The 22351-nt window shown below is 39.5% G+C and overlaps 1 protein-coding gene across 2 annotated transcripts in view; it reads left to right on the top strand.

Moving 5' to 3' along the window:
- The window catches only part of Nipal2 (NIPA-like domain containing 2), a 106412-nt gene that overhangs the window by 18420 nt on the left and 65641 nt on the right, over positions 1-22351 (top strand). For both annotated transcript variants that reach the window (XM_006520055.4, NM_145469.5), the window contains exons 2-3: positions 10338-10406; positions 11951-12122. In XM_006520055.4, coding sequence (XP_006520118.1) covers positions 10338-10406; positions 11951-12122 — 241 coding nt within the window. The remainder of the gene's footprint in view (positions 1-10337; positions 10407-11950; positions 12123-22351) is intronic.

Raw genomic sequence — 22351 nt, 5'->3', positions numbered from 1 at the left:
TAGAAATGTGTTTGCATAAGAATAACCAACTCTTCAAATGAATAGTTTCTGCATTCACAGACTCAGTTAACCATGAGTCAACATATTTTATAAAATTCAAATCGATACTAAATATGTATAGATTTTTTTCTTATCATTATTCCCTAAATGATGCTGTAAAACAGTTATGTGTATAGCATTTCCATTGTATTAGATATTGTATTAACTTCTCCTGGGGAGATGTGAACAAGCATCTCTTTACCTCATAGGCACCCACAGCAGATCAAAGTGGCAATTCCACCAAAGTCCACCATGAGAGATCCCCATGAAAGCTGAGTCATGGAATCTCACTTTCAATTGACCTTTTGCTTCTTATATACTCTAGCATCTATCTGTATGTAGGAAGACAGGCAGATGGAATGATGGCAATGGATGAAATTCTGGTACACTAGGAAGTGTCAACAGTTTTGTTACTATTAGCCTATTAGAGCTCGCCATCACCATTGTTCTGCTCATTTCATTGCCTTGACTGATGAGTTAAAGTAATCTCTACTCCAAAATGGCAATGAGATTTTTATGGTATCCTGAAGGAAAAAGTCATACAAGAGCAATATTGTAAGTAAACTAGATACTGTTTAAAGTTTACAGGAGCATTATGTTTTATACTCAAATATTATGTATAAGATACTTAAGCAGAAAGATTTTGCTGAAGGGACCCTGATATAGCTGTCTCTTGTGAGGCTATGCCAGTGCCTAGCAAATACAGAAGTGGATGCTCACAGTCATCTATAAGATGGAACACAGGGCCCCCAATAGAGAAGCTAGAGAAAGCACCCAAGGAGCTGAAGGGGTCTGCAATCCTATAAGTGGAACAACAATATGAACTAACCAGTAACCCCAGAGCTCGTGTCTCTAGCTGCATATGTAGCAGAAGATAGCCTAGTTGGCCATCACAGGGAAGAGAGGCCCCTTGGTCTTGCAAACTTTATATGCCCCAGTACAAAGGGAATGCCAGGGCCAAGAAGTGGGAGTAGGTGGGTAGGGGAGCAGGGTGGAGGGAGGGTATAGGGAACTTTTGGTATAGCATTTGAAATGTATATAAAGAAAAAAAAATATATATATATAAAGATACTTGAGCAGCACACTTTGGGATCCGCAGAAGCCTTGGAACTAATTGTCCACAGATACCGAATGCATGACTTTTTTGTTGTGACAAAATCCCTGACAAGTATTATAAGAGACGAGAGCTTATTTTGGCTGACAGATCAGGGGATAGAGTCCATCCTTGTGGGATGCATTGCAGGGCAGTTAGCTGCTGGCCTTGGTGACAGGAGACTACCTGCTCATATCTAAGCAGATCAAAGAGTAGAGAAGAGAGAATGCCAGCACTCAATTGCTTTCTCTGTTTTTGTTTGTTTGTTTATTTTAATTCAACTCAGGTACCATCCCATGGGTACTTGAGATAGTAAAGCCTTTTGGTTGTTTGAATGAAAATGTTCCGCATAGGCCCATAGGGAGATGTGGCCTTGTTGGAGAAAGTGTGTTGTCAGGGGTGGACTTTGAGGTTTTAGAAGCTCAAGCCAGGCCCACTGGCCCACTCTCTCTTCCCGCTGCCTGCCAATCCATGTGTAGACCTCTCAGCTTCTTCTCCAGCACCATGTCTGTTTGTGCACCTCCATGCTTTCTGCCATGATGATAATGGACTAAACTTCTGAGGTAAGCCACTCCTAATTAAGTGTTTCCTTCATAAGAGTTGCCATGACTATGGTGTCTCTTTGAGCAATAAAACCATAACTAAGACACAATAATATTCAACACAGGTCTTTCCCCTAGTTAATTCTGTCTGGAAACATCCTCATAGACACACTCACATGTATACTCCACTAATGCCCTACCTTGCCCTTCCTTCCTTCCTTCCTTCCTTCCTTCCTTCCTTCCTTCCTTCCTTCCTTTCTTCCTTCTTCCTCTGATGAATGTTTTGCTTGTATACATATCCGTGCACGTGCAGGCCTGGTGTCCACAGATCCCCTGTCTCTTGGATCCCCTGTAAGTGGAGTTACAAATGGCTGTGGGCTGCCATGCTGTGCTGCAGACCAAACCTGGACCCTCAGGAAGAACAGTCGGTGCTTTTAACCTCTGAGCCATCTTTTCAGTCCCCTAAGGCTTTTCTTAATGTAGTCCAGGTGTCGAACAAAATTAACCATCGTAAAACCATCCCTTGCCAGCTTAACACCAAACATATCACTTAAATCATAACATTCCATTTCTGCTTTCTAAAGTCTTATATTCATTCCGTAATGCAAAAAGCATTTCGATCATCTCTGTCTCCCGTCTTAACAGTTGTAACATTGTTCAAACATTCAAATTTAAGGTCTGCTCTGAAACTCAAGGTAATATGTGAACTCTGCAAAAATGAAAATGCAGATTACATACTTTAAATATGCCGCCGTACTGAGTAAACATTTCCAATCCAAGAGAAAGGATTGGGGCATAGAAAGGATGGATGAGACCTGGCAAACAGGGAAACTCCCCAGTGGATGCTGTACTGGTGAACATGTATTGCTGTATAAAGTGAAATGGCTGTTGGTCCTGAAAGGAGTTGAGACATAATTGTTCTAGAACTAGGCTTTGTCATAAGGGAGGGTCCAGACTACGATCAGGCCCTAAAGCAGAAGAAAATTACAAAAGAGAAAAGGACTGTATATCAGAAACAGCATAACGGGCCTTAAGGGGAAGAGGTTCCCTTTTAAAACATGAGAGGAGTAGCTTAAAGAAAGAATGACAGCTGTCATACATAGGATGATGAGTGGGGGAGTCAAACAAAAGAGCCAGGTGGAGGAGGTCTGACTTGTGTAAATTGTTAGGAGGAGCTAGTAGGATGTTTTATACCATGCAGTTATGTTTGGGATAGCCTACCTGACAAGGGAGATGCCAGGTGTGTGTGTGTGTGTGTGTGTGGGAGGGGGCAGGAGCTGCTTAGAGCCATAAATTATGAGCATAAAATTCACTACATGGAATAGTTTCTTAATATCTCAGGCTGAGAGCTACAGGGTGGGAACCTAATTTTTTCAGGCTGTGGAATCTGTCCTCTGAGATTTTTAAAGGCAGCACCATGATCTAACACATACTATAATTTGCTGGAATTCATTGAAGTTTAGCAATGACAGAAGTAAGAAAGTTAGCCTTAACATAAAGTATGAATTCTGATGGCAATGATTTGTTAATGTAGATGGATAAAATGTAACAAATTTGTGTTTGTGGAGGACTCAGATGACAAAGGAAAATATATGTTACTGGAGCAGGGAATATATGGGAGAGCTTGGGGGTTTCCACTCAATTATCCTTATGAACCTAAAACTTCTAAAAATAAATTTTATTTAAAATTTAATCACAATGACTAATTGAACAATATACAAGCCAAGCTGAACTAGACAATATCCTATTATAGTACCTGCAACATATAAGGTAGCAGAGAACAAATTGCAGTTAAAATAAAGGTAAGCATTAGTAATGCTGCAGAGGATGAGATTATTGATAAAGTATAAAGTGTGTATCAAGAGCATATGACTCCATGGGAAAACTGGGTTACTCATTGCCACTCCGGAAAGCAGTCTGGCAGTTTCTGGCCAAGCTAAAAATGGACTTACCACACAGCTTAGCAATTACATTTTTGGGCATTTATCCCAGAGAAATTAAGACTTATTTCATGAAGAATTTATACATGAACATTAATAGCAGCTTTATTTGTACCAGCTCTAAACTGGAAACTTTACAAATGTCTCTCACCAAGTGAGTGGCTAAACAGTCTATAACGTGCACATGCCATAGTTACAACATACAACAGTTACACACCATAGCACACACACAGTTAGAGGGCATGGAACTGAGATGCCATCCTTGGGCAAAACTTGACATCATGCTAAATAAACAGGAGCCAATTTCAAAAGTATACATGCTTCATGATTGCACTCGAACAACATTTGTAAAATAACATTAAAATGGAGAATGGATTTATGGTGGCTGGTGGTGAGGCACAGGCAAAAGGCTTGTGCCTCTGTAAAAGACTAACAGAGGGGGTCTGACAGTGATGAAACTAATGAATATTTTCATTGTGGTGGTTACAGAACACAAGCAAGGGCATATATAGCTGATAAAAGGCCAATCTATTGATATTGGATATTTCTTCTAGTTGTATAAGATGTTAACATGGGGGTGCGTTGGTCTTACCTGTGGATTTTTTTGCAACCTACTATATGAATCTACAATTATGTCAAGATAAATGTTTAATTAATTACAATTGCTAATGGGGTAGAAATAATACTGGATGTAAGCTTGTTAATAGGGTATTTGCCTAGGATGCATGAAGCCTTGAGTCCCATCTTCAGCATCACATAAACTGGATATGGTGGGACACAGCTTTACTATTGGCACTCAGGAAGGAGAATTACAGTTTCAAAGTCATCAGCCATAGTGAGTTCAAGGCCAGCCTGTGCTTGTCTCAGAAAAAGGAGGTAGAGAATAAAATTGGAACTTCCTAATAAAAGCAGTGAAAAAAAGAAAACTCAGCCAATATATAAGTTCAGTTACATTAAAGGAATAATTTCAGAAGATCTATTCTAGAACATGATGACTATTGCTAGTCATATAGTATACTGTTGAAAATTACTAAAAGAATGAATATAGACTGTCCTCACCACCAAGATGTATATGTGTTTTCATGTTAATTAACTAGATTTGGTAATTTTACAATTTGTATACATACTTCAAAATGTATTTTATACAATAGATACAAACAACTCTCTCAGTTTTAAAGAGTGATACAGAAGTATTGAAAGTGAAACAACGGTGATGTGTTGGGGTATATAACGTGAAGGTGTGTCTTTGTATATTCACAATTATTAATTCTGTACCATCAGAGAGCTAAATGCTGGCAGGATCTTGGTATTGTTATTTCTGTGGCCCAACTCCAGCCTCACATTTTGTAAATATTCATCCTCACTAGCCTAGAGGCAATCTAGAATTTTATATTTAAGTGGTTGTAATAAAGAGCTGATGACCAGTAGCTGGACAGGAAGCGGAGGGCAGGACTTCCAAGAGGGAGCATATGAAGAGGTAAATGGTCAGCCTAGAGGGGAGCAGAGAGGTGAAACTAGCCACTTGGCAGGCTTAGAGCCAGGATTAGTCAGCTAAGTTTAGCATGGCTGGAAGAGTCCCTCACTAGAAAGCCTGAGCTTTACAATGTTAAAAAGCCTCTCTGTCCCTATTATACTGCTGGCAGGTCCAAGAAAACCACACTATGGAGCTGGAATCTGTTAATATCAGATATACTAGACTGTAAGGAAAAGAGTAAATTTATAATGATAAAAAGAACATTTGAGTGGAAAGATAAAACACCCTGAGCTGCACCAATAAAGAAGGCTCAAAGCAAATACATAAAGCAAAAGGGATTTAAAGGAAAGACAAGATAGACAAGATAGACCCATGTTGGTGTAGATTTTTAATATTAATCCCTTGGCAATGGATGCTAAGGGGTTGAGCACAAGATTAATGGAAATAGATAGGGGATACATGGATAGGCAGGACTATCTAAGTCTCATAGGCACATGCCAGTTCACAGTACAGCATATTTCCTGACCACAACTCTGTAAATCAGAAATTACTAAAGCACGATAAGCCAATACCACAATCAGTTAAAAAATTTAAACACATTTCTTAAAAATATCAGGCTCAGCACTGTAGAGAACTCTTTAAAACTATGAAAAGGATGCTTTAGTTCTCCACATTGATGGCTTCTGTAGGGGGTGTGAGTGGGGAAAGATTAGTTTTCTTTAAGGGGCTGGCCAAGGGGAATTTGAACATGCTTTGTGAGTGTAAGAGCAACACAAATTGGCTGGGCTTTGGGGTTTTTTGGTTGGTTGGTTCTGGTTTGGGTTTTTTTTCTTCTTCCCTTCCTCCCCCTCCCCCTCCTCTTCTTCCTCTTCCTCCTTCTCCCCCTCTTCCTCCTTCTCCTCCTCCTCTTCTTCTTTCTCCCCCTCCTCCTTCTCCTCCCCCTCCCCCTCCCCTCCTCTTTCTCCCCCTTCTCCTCCTCCCCCTCTTCCTCCTTCTCCCCCTCTTCCTCCTCTTCCTTCTCCCCCTTCTCTTCTTTCTCTTTCTCCTCTTTCTCTTCCTCCTCCCCTCCTCCTCCTCCTCCTCCTCTCTTCTTCTTTTTGATTGGGAGATCACAAGGATAGAGAGTGGACCTGCAAAGAGTGAGGACTGTGATCAAGGTTCATGATGTGAAATTCCCAAATAATCAGTAAAAAATACCATGTAAAAAATTTTTAAATAGAATTAGTCTACTATAAATGATCCTGATATAAAGAAAAAAATCATATTTTTATAGAGATACTAGTATTTTAATTTTTAACTATTCAAGATCTTGTGCTTTATTAAAGAATAAATTCTCTCAAAAATAATAAGGCTCAGGATAAACCTCATAATCAGAAAAAATTAGAATGGCATGATGATGGAAAGCTATATAGAAAGCTAGAAATGGGAGGGAAATGTGTAGCTGTAAGAAGGAAGTTAGCAAAACTCCAAATGAAGATGGAAAAAGTAAAACTGAATAAAGAAATAAAGCTTGAGTCTAAGAATGAAAAAAGTACCTTAATTTCACCTTCAGAAAGAAAAGTCTCCAGGCCAGGTGGCTTAGTGGATGAATGCCTGCCATCATGCCTGATGGCCACCATGCCTGATGGCCTAAGCTTAGGCTGTGCATCCCACATGGTGGGAGTAGAGAACAGACCCCACAGATTGTTTTCTGGTCTCCACATAATAAGAATCTTCAACATCTTGGAGGGAGAAAAGATAGAAAGATCTGTAACATTTTATTTCTTTGGGCAAAAAGATGTAATGTATACACATACACTATATGACAAATATCACATATTTACTGAAATATAGTTCACATACCATATAATTTAGTCATATAAAATGGACAATCCATTGATTTTGTAAGCATATTTTCCAAGTTATAAAGCCATCATCATAGTTACCTTGAGAACATTTTGCCATCTTATGAGGAATCTGTACTGTTTTGTTGTTGTTCCTAAGCTGCCTCATTCCTCTCCTCAAGCCAACCACTAACTATGAGTGAAGCCAGATAACATGATCTTTCAAACTGAATCCTTGCATGTAACACACACTTTTCAAAGTTCATCTACCCGATAGCATGTCTCAATAGAGTCTTTATAGCTGTGTGACATCCGGTTGTATGACCACACCACATTTGCTTATCAGTAAGCAAATTTTGGGTCCTTTCCACATTTGATTTTTGACAATAATGCTGCAGTGGGCATTTCTACAAGCTTTTGAGTAAGGATATTTCTGTGTTTCTCTTACTGAAACAAATGTAAATTCCATGTTTTTGAAAAGTAGTCAAAGTATATTCCAAAGAAATTATATCATCTTGCTTTCCTACCAGCAGTATGTGGGTTCTTGTTTATCTCATCCTTGCTAACACTTGCTGTTGTCCCGTTTTTATTTGTAGCCATCTTACCAGGTATGCAGTGGTATATATTCTGGTTTTGATTTGTAGTCCTCTTTAGAAAGAGCTGCTCTCGGCTTGTCCACTTATTGTCTAATGTTGAGTTGTAGGAGTTTCTAGTGCAGTGCCCTGGCTATCAAGCCCTACTCAGATAAGGATTTATAAGTATTTCCTCCCGTTCTGTTGTTTGCTTCCTCAATTTTTTAATAGTCTTCTGAGGCACTGAAGGTTTTTATCTGGGGGCTTGCCTAGCAGATGAAAGAAAACAGGAATGGTCACCAGCACCACACACACACACACACACACACACACACACACACACACAAATAAGTATCTTCATGGAGTCCAACCTGTGTGTTTTGTATTTTATTGTATGAGATTTTGGTGTCACATCCAGAACACACTTGCCATATCTGGCCACCAATTTTAAAATACCCACTCTGATGTCTTTTGAATAGTTCATTAAATGGTTTAAAGGATTTTAGAGTCAATTATTTCTCTTAAGCAACTTACTTTTATAGCTATGGAAGATTTTCATAATTATACATTCAATGCCAACTTTCTTTTGATTCTTTGTTTTCCTAATTATTGCCAAATGCATTATATTATAAGTTTTAAAAGCAAGGGAATAGTACATTGTATTTTGATACAAACATTTCCCCATGAGCAATAGTAAGCAACATTATTGCCAAATGCCTTTATTAGGAACAAAGTCTTAACTGATTAAAGACCATACTATATGTCAACTGTAAAATGAGCTTTCAGCTTTTTTTTTGCCTCATTTTTAAAATACAGAATTTCACTTTGGCTTGGGTAATAGAACTCTAAAACTTCAAAGAAACTTTGAGTCTAAAAAGGAGGTCTTATGGTTATGATGCTCACTTGAAGTTCAAGTACCTCTTTGGAACTTGAAGCTGGCTGGAAGTGGGTGTGTGCACAGGAGTCCATATGCCACTGTGCATGTGTGGAAGACAAAGGACACGTTTTCCTTCTTATTGAAGCAGGGTCTCTTTAGTTGTTTCTGCCTTACAGCTTACTCTACATTAACTGGCCCACAAGCCTCTGGTCAATTCTCCTGTCTCCACTCCTCATCTAAGGGTAGGGGTGCTGGATTACAGGTACAAGCCACTGCATCTGGTATTTTATGTGACAACAGGAATTGAACTTAGGTCATCAAGTGTGAATAGTTCACACTTATTTCCACTGAGCCATCTCCTGACCCTCCATCTCTTTAAATTTATTTTGTTTTGGACAGAAGGTCTCTCCTGGTTTGGTTGGCTAGGCTGGCTGGCCAATGAGTTCCAGGATCTACCTTTCTCTACTCTCCCAGTGTTGGGGTTACAGGCATGACCACCCTTTTTGAATAGGTGCTTTTCCATGGGTGCTGGGGTCAGAACTCAAACCCTTATCCTTGCACGGCAATTGCTTTGCCCATGGAGCCATTTCAGCAGCCCACAAATAAATAATTTATAGCTATCAAATAATTTATAACTTATCTGTGATAAATATTTGAACAATATGAAGAAGTCCTTTTTAAACTTTATGGTTCTTATTAAACTGTTCTGTACTTTTCAGGCATTTACTGGTCCCCTAATTTTGAGGGTTATATTATTTGGAGTACTCAGTGGAAACACAGGACTTGGTCCTCCTACCTCAGAGAATTTGCCTTCTCCATGTAGAGCCTAATGGCACACATGATGATATATAAAAAGAAATAAGCATTTACCACAAAGGGTCTAAGCTAAGACTCTGAGTTGCTCTGGACCTCGGCAGGCAGGGAGGGTAAGGTCTGACTGGAGAGGGCTGACAGAAACCAATACCACCTAGGTGAAAGCATTGTTGTGAGCACATGTCCCAATGCCTGAGGCTGGGCTTGCCCATTACTGGAAGCAGAGCTGTGTTCTGTGAACAGCTGAATGGCTCACATGAAGGCATGTGTGGAAGCAGGCAGAGCTGGCATTGGTGATGCAGTCAACTGCCGAGAAACACAGTAGATGGTGACCAGAGGAGTGGTGGGAAACGCAGTCTATCTAGTGGAGCACAGTAGAATAAAGCATTCCTGAAAAGATCTTCCCTCCCTTTTACCAAAGTCAGAAAAGGAAAATAAGATCACCCAACCAGAAAACAAAAGATCTGTCTCAGATTTTCCTTTAACTTAGAGTCCTGTAATGTTTCTCTCACCACAGTCCTTCCAAGTTTATTAAGAGGAAAGAAAATGAACAGAACAGATAAGTCAGAAGCTCCTTCGTAGAAAAGTCAGAGCCTGATAGGGGTTTACTTTAGTGGCTGAGGCAGACAAATGTCTAGAAAATCTAGTGAAGGACTTAGCCGCTTCCTTTCCAAGATAAGATCTTAGGCTGGCCTTGGGGCCTCCTTGCCTGGCTGCCCACCTCTGCTTCCTTCCCGCTCAGATTACAGGCGTGAACACCTGGTTATGACCGAATAGTGTTTTATTTTTATTTTATTCATTATTTGTATGTGTATAGTTTGTGTGTGTATGTGTGTGTGTACATACATACATACATACATACATACATACATACATACATGGACAGGCTATGTGTGGAGGTCAGAGGACAACTTTCAGGAATTGGGTTCTTCTTTTCCCTATGGAGTCTCTGGATCAAATCCACAGTGTCAGGATGTGTGACGCAGGCTCTGTCCCGTGGACCCATCTCACTGGCCTTGACCCGGTTATTTCTAAAAGCTGGGTTCTGGTTACTTTCTCCCTCTAATCCAGCGTTATTCCCAGGCTGCCCTGCCCCCACCCGGCCCTGCCACCAATCATCTTACAAGTACTAATGCCATTTAAAGAAAATATTTCCTTTTACAGATTCACCTTTTTGGAGTTTTGCTGGCCATTTTAGGAAACCTGGTTATCAGCATTTCCCTAAATATCCAGGTAAGTAAAACTATACTTTTCTGACTATATTTTTATCTGAGAATGCTGTACACCTGTCACAGATTAGGGCATGTTCCTTCCTGCAACAATTTCACCCAATAAAAACAGAAGAGAAATAATAAAAAATTATATTTTATGATCTAACTGTAGAATGCGGGTCTTGAAGAAGGTAGGATATATGGTAGGAACTGAACTGAAACGAGAAGAGCTGATGATGGAAAAGTGAAAACTCTGTAAATATGAACTGCAAAGCAAACCATGAACTCAGTCCAAACTGTAAATCAGTTCACGAGTCGGCTTGACACAGAATCAAACCAATATAGTTTCTAAAGCTACTGAATTAAAATAGGTCTGAATATTGAAATATCTCCTTGGACATTTGTTTTAGTGTGCATTGAAAGTATTTTCTTCTACTCTGCTGTTTGTGTTTTTATTTTATTCATATTTTATACAAATTTTAATACATTAAAATAGTTGCTTTCTGACCCACAAACATTGTACCACACTTAGAAAGGCACTCCTTGTTCAGTTTGTTGTTGCTGTGGCTGCTACTGTGCTTTTCTGGCAGTAGGGATTGCAGTTAGGACCTTGTGCACACTGGTAAGTGCTCTACCCCAGAGCTCCAGCTCCAGCCATAAGACTTTGAGTTCTTTAATGTTCCATGTATTCTTCTAGACCTCTAATTATTTTGAAGATAATCTAGACCAGTTCACTAGTCTTATAAGGAAATATGCTCAGTTATCATTAGACCTAGGGGAGATGCACTTAATGAGTCCCTAAGAAATTCATTGGTTTGCTTTGTTTTACAGTGCTGGGGATAAAATCCAGAGCCTTGTGGGGGCTCTTGAGGTACTCTACCACTGAACTATACCCCGGACACATTGTATTTATATTTTAAATACAAAGAAATATTCAAACCAGATATGAATGAGTTTGCCTACCACAATCCCCAGCAACTTCCTGTACTAATTGAGTCCCTTCTAAAAACATGTTCTTTAATACTTCAGTGCCTTTATTTTGTTAATGTCCTTTTGGAATCTGGAACTATTTTAAATTGTAAAAGAGCTGTTTTGGCAGAGTGCTCTAAAATACCTCTTACCTTCACATAAGATACTTACTTTTAGATAGTAATGATAATATATATTTTAGAGGTCGTGTAAGGCAAAAAAAAAAAAAAGTGTTCTTATATAAAAGACGCTCCAGACTATTGAATGCTATAGGATTAAGAATTGTTTCTGCTAATAATATTCTTGGGACAAAAAAAAAAGCCATAATAGTCTGCAAATAAATTAGGAAGCTCTGATGTAAATTTGTGAGATCTAAATTTTCAAAGCATGTGGGGCTTGGTTGCGCACGCCTTTAATCCTAACACTTAGGAGGCAGAGGCAGAGGAATCTCTGATTTTGAGGCCAGCTTGGTCTACTTAATGAGTGCCAGGCCAACAGGGCTACGTGGTAAGAATCTGTCTCAAACATAAATAAGATTTGACAGCAAGTTTTAATTTGATGGATATGTTTTCTATTTATGTTCTGATTTGCTTCTAGAAATATTCTCATCTTCATTTGGCCCAGAAAGAGCACCCAAAGCCATACTTTAAGAGTGTGCTTTGGCTGAGTGGAGTCCTGCTGACAGCCCTAGGAGAGACAGGCAATTTCGCAGCCTATGGGGTTGCCCCCATCACTCTGATCGCACCACTGGGGTGCATGTCAGTTACAGGTGGGTCATTTATCCTTATGTTGGCAAATTAAATATTCACAAATTAGAATAATTGATTAAAAATGTAATAGAAGATATTTCTTATTCCTGAGCATATTAACATAGGATTCCAGTTCTAATCTCTGGTACTTCCCACCACAGTACCATACTAACCACATAGAAACATGTGTTCTATAGCTTTTCCATTTACACTTAAAGGCAACATTCTCAACATATCTTAATAGGTTAAATTTTTGTCACTTAAAATGTTACACTGGATTTGTTTTGTTTGTTTTGTTTCGCTTCAAGACAGGGTTTCTCAGTGTAGCCTGTGTCCTGGAACTTGTTCTTCAGACCAGGCTGGTCTTGAACTCAAAGAGATCCACCTACTTCTGCCTCCCGAGTGCTGAGATTAAAGGCATGCACCACCACTGCCTGGCATTATACTATTTTCTTGATCACTTATGGATTATCTAAAACATTTATAGTGCTTTTATATTTTGTTTTTATGTTAAGCTGACAATACATGTAGTTTGATCACTGCTGTCTGATCACTAAGCCATAATTTAGCCCATCTTTGACATTAAAAATTAAATGTGAATTACTCTGAACTACCATGAGAATGTAAGTTTTATAGTAATTTCACAGCTATCCCCTTTCAAAATTCATATAACTAAGTGCATTTAAAGATGAATAAAATGAGGGTTTGTTTTAAAGAACAAAAATTACTGCTAACAAGAAGGAAAAATTCTGTAAGCCTTGTTAAAAATTCATAAAACATCTTTTGAGTTTTATTCTTTATCTGCTGCTATGGAAACTGCATATTTCTAAATTTCTGTGAATTTAGAATCTTCACTGAAATAGAAGCAGCTTGGTAGTCATGAATGACTAGATCAAGCCCAAGTTTCGTATTTCTTCAAAGCATGATCTGGCACTCACAAGAAAGTGTAGCTTAAACTGAAACAACATATATGCAGACAGAATTTTATTTTATTTTGGAAGCCTCTCCTTTCCTTAGAACTTTTAAAATATTTAAGATTATACTGTAGTAAATCATAATATAGTAAGTATATAGTAAATAAAACTATAGTATAGTAAGGTTATATTATAGTAAATATATAGAAATAAGGAATACTTATTTTACTTTTTAGAAGTTGTTGAACCTCCATTTTGAGGCCTGAGGAGATAGTTCTGTGGGCAAAAGTGCACATCTAATTCACAGGCATGAGAAGCTGAGTTTGGATCCCCAGCACCCTTGAAGAAGCAAGGTAGAATAGCACTGCCTGTAAGCTCGACACAGTTGGACAGAGACAAGTAGATCCCAAGGACCACTGGGCAGCCAGTCTAGCTGAAACATGAATTCCAGGTCTAGTGAGAGGCTTTGTCGTAAGAAACTAAGGTGGACCATGGTAGAGACAGACACTGCATTGTCTTCAGGCCTCCACACATGTAACACCACACACATTTCAAACATGTATACACCATATATACATGCACATATAAAAAAAATTCCACATACTGATTGTCTTAGTTAGGGTTTTACTGCTGTGAACAGACACCATGACCAAGGCAAGTCTTATAAAAAACAACATTTATTTGGGGCGGGTTTACAAGTCCAGAGGTTCAGTCCATTATCATCAAGGTGACAAGCATAGCAGTATCCAGGCAGGCATGGCGCAGGCAGAGCTGAGAGTTCTACATCGTTATCCAAAGGCTGCTAGTGAAGACTGACTTCCAGGCAACTGGGGTGAGAGTCTTAAGCCCACACCCACAGTGACACAACTACTCCAACCAGGTCACATCAAGGCCACACCTCCAGATGGTGCCACTCCCTGGTCCAAGAATATACAAACCATCACACTGATACTATACTGAAAAGGCATGATTTATACAATTTACCATTTTTACCATCCTAATAAAATAAGCTCCATCCATAGATGGCTTACACGTTTTTTCTCAGTATCTGAGAATAACAGTAAGACTTCTCATTGGATTGTTAACAAGGGGTGTGGTTCCTTGTGGTTATCTGAAGTGCTTCTCTTCAGGTTGTGGATCTTGCTGTCTGTCCTTTTGTTCCTTTCTGTTTCATGCACTCTTTCCATGAGATATATGAGGAAAAAGTGTATAGGCAGCACCTGTAGATACTCAGGAGAGCTGCGTTCACCACGTTGTATTGACTCTGTTTACATTATGTTCTCCAAGCTCTTGGAAAATTGTAGTACAGAGTGACCTAAGATGAGGATCCCCAAGTTGCCAGCTATGGGCAGGGATACTCGTAAAGACATTAAGGAAGCTGTGAATCCGATTATGTCGCTGCGCTTGCTCAAAGCTCTCATTAATAAATAGGACTTGAGCTTTGTACAGGGAGATAAGAATGGATCAATTTGCATTTTTCTAGAGGTTGACTGCCAGTTAAACCAGCACCATTTATTGAAAATACTGTCTTTCATCCACTGGATCATTTTAGATCCATATGTGTGTGGGTTCATTTCTGGCTCTCCAATCCTATTCCATTAATCTACCTGCCTGTCCCTGTACCAATACCATGCAGTTTTTATCACTATTGCTTTCTAGTACAACATGAGGTCAGGAATGATGATTCCCCCAGAAGTTCTATGGTTGAGAATAGTTTTTGCTATCCTGGGTTTTTTATTATTCCAAATGAATTTGAGAATTGCTTCTTTCTAACTCTGTGAAGAATTAAGCTGGAATTTTGATGGGGATTGCATTGAATCTGTGGATTGTTTTCAGCAAGATGAATATTTCTACTATATTAATCCTGCCAATCCATGAGCATGGGAAATCTTTCATCTTCTGAGGTCTTCTTTGACTTCTTTCCTCAGAGACTTGGAGTCCTTGTCATACAGATCTTTCACTTCTTTGGTTAGAGTCACATGTAGATATTTTATATCGTTTGTGACTATTACGAAGGGTGTCATTTCCCTAACTTCTTTTCTCAGCCTGTTTATCCTTTGTGTAGAGAAAGGCATGATTTGTTTGAGTTAATTTTATATCCAGCTACTGCACTAAAGCTGTTTATCAGGTTTAGGAGTTCTCTGGTGGAATTTTTAGGGTCACTTATATATACTATCATATCATCTGCAAATAGTGATATTTTGACTTCTTCCTTTCCAATTTGTATTCTTTTGACATCCTTTTGTTGTCTAATTGCTCTAGCTAGAACTTCAAATACTATATTGAATATATAGGGAGAGAGAGGGCAGCCTTGTCTAGTCCCTGATTTTAGTGGGATTGCTTCAAATTTCTCTCCATTTAGTTTGATGCTGGCTACTTGTTTGTCGTATATTGCTTTTACTATGTTTAGGTATAGGCCTTGAATTCCTGATCTTCCAAAAACGTTTAACATGAAGGGATGTTTGAATTTTGTCAAATGCTTTTTCAGCATCTGATGAAATGATCGTGTGTTTTTCTTCTTTGAGTTTGTTTATGTAGTGGATTACATTGATGGATTTCTGTATATTGAACCATCCTGCATCCCTGGGATGAAGCCTACTTGATCATGGTGAACGATTGTTTTAATGTGTTCTTGGATTCAGTTCGCAAGAATTTTATTGAGTATTTTTGCATCAATAATTCATAAGGGAAATTGGCCTGAAGTTAACTTTCTTTGTTGGGTTTTGTGTGGTTTTGGTATTAGTGTAACTGTGTCTTCATAGAATGAATTGGGTAGTGTTCCTTCTGTTTCTATTTTGTGGAATAGTTTGAAGAGTATTGGTATTAGGTCTTCTATGATGGTCTGATAGAATTCTATACTAAAACCATCTGGTCCTGGGCTTTTTTTGGTTGGTAAACTTTTTTTCCCAATTTTTTACTAGGTATTTAATTCATTTACATTTCAAATGCTATCCTGAAAATACCCTACACTCTCCCCCTCCCTGCTCCCCTACCCACCCACTCCCACTTCTTGGCCCTGGTGTTTCCCCTATATTGGGACATATAAAGTTTGAAAGACCAAGGGGCTCTCTTCCCGATGATGGCCGACTAGGCATCTTCTGCTACATATGCAGGTATAGACACGAGCTCTGGAGATACTGGTTAGTTCATATTGTTATTCCACCTATAGGGTTGCAGACCCCTTCAGCTCCTTGGGGACTTTCTCTAACTCCTCCATTGGGGGTCCTGTGTTCCATCCAATAGCTGACTGTGAAAATCCATTTCTGCCAGGCACTGGCATAGCCTCACAAGAGACAGCTATATCAGGGTCCTTTCAGCAAAATCTTGCTGGTGTATACAATAGTGCCTGCGTTTGGTACCTGATTGTGGGATGAATCCCCGGGTGGGGCAGTCTCTGGATGGTCCATTCTTTCGTCTCTGCTCCAAACCTTGTCTCTGTAACTCCTTCCATGGGTGTTTTGTTCTGAATTCTAAGAAGGGGCAAAGTGTCCACCCTTTGGTCTTCCTTTTCTTGAGTTTCATGTGTTTTGCAAATTGTGTCTTGGGTATTCTAATTTTCTGGGCTAATATCCACTTATCAGTGAGTGCATATCATGTGAGTTCTTTTGTGATTGGGTTGATACCCTCACTCAGGATGATACCCTCCAGATGCATCCAGTTGCCTAAAAATTTTTATGAATTCATTGTTTTTAATAGCTGAGTAGTACTCCATTGTGTAAATTACCACATTTTCTGTATCCATTCTTCTGTTGAGGGACATCTGGGTTCTTTCCAGCTTCTGGCTATTATAAATAAGGCTGCTATGAACATAGCAGAGCATGTGTCCTTATTACCAGTTGGAACTTCTTCTGGATAATACCCAGGAGAGATATTGCTGGATCCTCTGGTAGTACTATGTCCAACTTTCTGAGGAACCACCAGACTGATTTCCAGATTGGTTGTACCAGCTTGCAATTCCACCAACAATGGAGGAGTGGTCCTCTTTCTCCACATCCTCGCCAACATCTGCTGTCACATGAATTATTGATCTTAGCCATTCTGACTGGTGTGAGGTGGAATCTCAGGGTTGTTTTGATTTGCATTTCCCTGATGATTAAGGATGTTGAACAGTTTTTCAGTTGCTTCTCGGCCCTTCGGTGTTCCTCAGCTGAGAATTCTTTATTTAGCTCTGTGCCCCATTTTTTAATGGGGTTATTTGGTTTTCTGGAGTCCATCTTCTTGAGTTCTTTATATATATTGGATATTAGTCCCCTATCTGATTTAGGTTTGGTAAAGATCCTGGTTGGGAAAATTTTAATGGATACTTCTATTTCTTTAGGCATTATGGGACTGTTTAGATGGTTTATCTGATCCTGATTTAACTTTGGTAATTTGCTATCTGTCTAGAAAATTGTCCATTTCATCCAAATTTTTGAAGTTTTGTTGAGTATAGGGTTTTGTAGTAGGATCTGATGATTTTTTTAATTTCCTCAGTTTCTGTTGTTATTTTGTCATTTGGATACTCTCTCTGTGACCTCTGTTTAGTCTGGCTAATGGGTTATCTCTCTTTTTGGTTTTCTCAACAAAACAAAACAAAACAAAACAAAACAAAACAAAAGAACAATTCCTGCTTTTGTTGATTCTTTGTATAGTTCTTTTTGTTTCTACTTGATGGATTTCAGCCCTGAGTTTGATTATTTCCTATCATCTACTCCTCTTGGGTGAATTTGCTTCTTTCTGTTCTAGAGCTTTCAGGTGTGCTGTTAAGCTGCTAGTGGATGCTCTCTCAAGTTTCTTTTTGGGGGCACTCAGACTGATGAGTTTTTCTCTTAGCACTGCTTTCATTGTGTTCCATACTTGGGTATGTTGTACCTTCATTTTCATTAAATTCCAAAAAGTCTTTAATTTCTTTCTTTATTTCTTCCTGGACCAAGTTATCATAGAGTAGAGTTTTGTTCAGCTTCCATGTGTATGTGGGCTTTCTGTTGTTTTGTTGCTATTGAAGGCCAGCCTTAGTCCATGGTGATCTGATAGGATGTATGTGATTATTTCAATCATGTTATGTCTGTTGAGGCCTCTTTTGTGAACAATTATATGGTCAGTTTTGGAGAAGGTACCATGAGGTGCTGATAAGAAGGCATATTCTTTTGTTTTAGGATGAAATGTTTTATAGATATCTGTTAAATCCATTTGGTCCATAACTTCTGTTAGTTTCATTGGGTCTCTGTTTAGTTTGTTACTGTGCTCTGTCCACTGATGAGAGTGGGATGTTGAAGTCTCCCACTATTATTGTGTGAGGTGCAATGTGTGCTTTGAGCTTCAACAGAGTTTCTTTTATGATTGTGGGTGCCCTTGCATTTGGAGCATAGATGTTCAGACTTGAGAGTTCTTCTTTGTCACTTTTCCTTTGATGAACATGAAGTGTCCTTCCTTATACTTTCTGGTAACTTTTGGTTGAAAGTCAATTTTATCTGATATTAGAATGGCTGTTCCAGCTTGTTTCTTGGGACCATTTGCTTGAAAAATTGTTTTCCATCCTTTTACTCTGAGGTAGTGTCTGTCTTTGACACTGAGGTGTGCTTCCTGTATTCAGAAAAATGCTGGGTCCTGTTTACATATCCAGTCTGCTAGTCTCTGTTTTTTTATTGGGGAATTGAGTCCACTGATGTTAAGAGATATTAAGGAATAGTGATTGTTGCTTCCTGTTATTTTTTGATGTTATTTTTCTGTTTATTTGGCTATCTTCTTTTGGGTTTGTTAAAAGAAGATTACTTTCTTCTTTTTTTCTAGGGTGTAACTTCCCTCTTTTTATCAGAGTTTTCCATCTATTATCCTTTGTAGGACAGGATGTGTGGAAAGATAATGTGAAATTTGGTTTTGTCATGGGATATCTTGGTTTCTCCATCTATGGTAATTGAGAGTTTTGCTGGGTATAGTAGTCTGAGCTGGCATTTGTGTTCTCTTAGGGTCTGTATAACATCTGTCCTGAAGCTTCCAGCTTTTATAGACTCTGGTGAGAAGTCTGGTGTAGTTCTGATAGGCTTGCCTTTATATGTTACTTGACCTTTTTCCCTTACTGCTTTTAATATTCTCTCTTTCTTTTATGCGTTTTGTGTTTCGACTATTATGTGAAGGGAGGAATTTCTTTTCTGGTCCAATCTATTTGGAGTTCTGTAGGCTTCTTGTATGTTTATGGGCATCTCTTCTTTTTAGGTTAGGGAAGTTTTCTTCTATAATTTTATTTAAGATATTTACTGGACCTTTAAGTTGGGAATCTTCACTGTCTTCTATACCCATTATCCTTAGGTTTAGTCTTCTCATTGTGTCCTGGGTTTCCTGGATGTTTTGTGTTAGGAGCTTCTTGCATTTTTCATTTTCTTTGACTGTTGTGTCAATGTTTTCCATGGTATCTTCTGCACCTGAGATTCTCTAGTCTATCTCTTGTATTCTGTTGGTGATGCTTGCATCTATGAGTCCTGATCTCTTCCTAGGTTTTCTATCTCTTGGTTTGTCTCCCTTGTTATTTCTTTATTGTTTCTAGTTCCATTTTTAGATCAGCATGGTTTTGTTCAATTCCTTCACCTGTTTGGTTGTGTTTTTCTGTAATTTTTTTAAAGGGGTTTTTGTGTTTCCTCTTTAAGGGCTTCTGCCTGTTTACTTGTGTTCTCCTGTATTTATTTAAGAAAGTTATTTATGCCCTTCTTAAAGTCCTCTATCATCATCATGAGATATGATTTTAAATTAGTCTTGCTTTTCTGGTGTGTTGTGTATCGGAGTTCACTGTGGTGGGAGAACTGGGTTCTGATGATGCCAAGTAGCCTTGGTTTCTGTTGCTCATGTTCTTACCCTTGCCTCTTGCCATCTGGTTGTCTCTTGTGTTAGCTGGTCTTGCTGTCTCTGATTGTGGTTTGTCCCTCCTGTAAGCCTGTGTGTCAGTATTCCTGGGAGACCAGTTCTCTCTGGGAGACATTTGGGTATGGAGAGCTTTGGCATAGTGTCAGCTCCAGGGTGCAGAATGAAACCGGAAGAATCCTGTCCCTGTGTGTTCCTTGGTTCCTGTGTCCTGATGGCTCTGGGCAGGTCCCTCTTGGGCCAGGAATTTGAACAGAAGTGGTGGTCTTACCTATGCTCACAGGCGAGTTGCCACTCCTGGGAGACCACCTCTCTCCCATTGGTATTTGGGTATGACATGCTGTGGCACAGGACCTGCTCTGGGCATAGATGGAAACAGTTAGGGTCCTGTCCCAGGCTGTTCCTCCATTCCTGTGTCCTGAGAGTTCTGAGAGGGTCTCCCTGAGCGAAAGAGGTGGTCTTACCTGCACTTATAGAAGTGTCCACACTCCTGGGATACCAGTTCTCTCCAGGGGTATTTGGCTATGGAGTGCTGTGGCACAGGATTTGCTCTGGCCAAAAATGCAAACAAGCAGGATCCTGTCCCAGGCTGCTCCTTGTTTCTTGTGTCCTGAGAGTTCTGGGCAAGTCCCTCTGAGCAGAAGTAACTGGTGGGGGCTGGATTTGAAGCAAGATTTATACTGAACAACACAATGCTAGAGACTTCAGGTGTGGAAGAGAAACAGTTCTCAAAACCAGTAACTGTGTTAGCAGATAATCAGGGAGGCACATCCAGACTTTCCTCTGCTGAAGTTTACTCACCTTTTCTTCTTGGGAACTTTAGGAAAGAAATGAAACTTCCCTTTGAATTTGAAAAAAAAAATAAAGATAGCATATGCTATCATTTTACCTTATATTATATACTATAGTATATACTTTATATTTATAATTATACTTTATTATTTTTCTTCTGGCTTTTTCCTTTAAATTTGTGTGTTTGTGTGTATGTATATATGTATATATATATATATATATATATACACACTGTGGTGCATTTATAGACCTATCCCTGGAAGGAGAGAACTCACCCCTGCAGTCTGTCCTCTGACTGCCATTCATACACAAACAAATAAATGTAATAGAGAGTTTTAGAGATAATTTCATAATCACACAGATATCTAAAGTTTGGGAGATAGAAAGTTTCATGGGATTTAAGCCATTGTGCGTCTTCAGAGGTAGATCAGCAAACAAGTCTCCAGAACCCACAAGCCACTGCTTTTGTGGAACATCTTTAAAAACAATAGTTTATGCAGAAACCCCCTTTAGGTGATGCCCACAAGTACCCCAGGCCTTCTACAGATTCAACCTAAATCCTGCTACCCCACTACTCCCATCACTCCCACCATCTCCACCACCCCCACCATTGCTAAGCTGTAGAAATGCAGCAGTGGGGAACAGCCTTCATGTTCTTGGGGCTGTGTGTTCAGGGCTCTGTATCACTTTCATTCTCCATAGACAATTCAGGTCTTAATGCTTGTTCTGACTATAGCTATAGTGTAATTAATTCTAGATGTCTATTTGTTTTTGTGCTTCTCTTAGGAAGCTCATGGGCCTCTAATTTCATCAGACCCTAGAATGGCTAGTCCTCCTGTAAGGCAGCTAGTAGGAGGGTCATGTGCACAGCTCTGGGGGCACAGTGCCAGCTTGGACCGCACTCCTGTACCTGGCCAGCTCTGCATCCTCATGCATGTAGTTTAAACCATGTTTAAGCCTCAGATCAGTAACCTATGAAATGGCAAGAAAAGTAGTTGCTGTTTCAGAGGGGCTCATGGAAGCCTGAGTGACTGCAAATACCTTAAGCATCAGCTGACCTACAGTGCCAGGTGACCTGTGGTACCCCCTGCTGTCACTGTGCTTATGATGAGCATCCTCCCTGCATAGGAACAAAATACATTGTTCTCTATAGTGGAGCTTTCTCCTTGCTCAAAAATGGATGAGCCAATTTCAAGAATACTTTGCATTGTTCTTATCAGTACAGTAGTTAATTTGCAGGGAGCAGAAAGCAGAATCCTCTCAGTTCATTTGTTCACCCATGAAGCAGCAATTACCCTTCAACTCCTCCACATTCTCCCTTTGAGCATGTTGTAAAATTCCAGAATTTCTAAATAACAAACCAAGATAAAGCATGCCTTATAAAACAGATACAGAGCCTGCATGGTGCACACCTGTATGTAATACAGCAACCAGGAGGCTGAGGCAGAAGGTCTGCCACTAACTCAAAGCCAGCCTGGACTATGTGGTAAGTACCAGACCAGCCATTGCTACATACCAAGACCCTTTCTGAATAAATCAAAGGTGCTCCCCCAAGGCTCAGGGACCATCTTGGAAGAGGGAGCAGAAAGATTTTAAGAGCCAAAGGTTAGCCGGGCGTGGTGGCACATGCCTTTAATCCCAGCACTGGGAAGGCAGAGGCAGGCGGATTTCTGAGTTCGAGGCCAGCCTGGTCTACAAAGTGAGTTCCAGGA

Source organism: Mus musculus, chromosome 15, assembly GCF_000001635.26.
Source record: "Mus musculus strain C57BL/6J chromosome 15, GRCm38.p6 C57BL/6J".
Taxonomy (NCBI): domain Eukaryota; kingdom Metazoa; phylum Chordata; class Mammalia; order Rodentia; family Muridae; genus Mus; species Mus musculus.
This window is presented reverse-complemented; position numbering and strand designations above follow the sequence as displayed.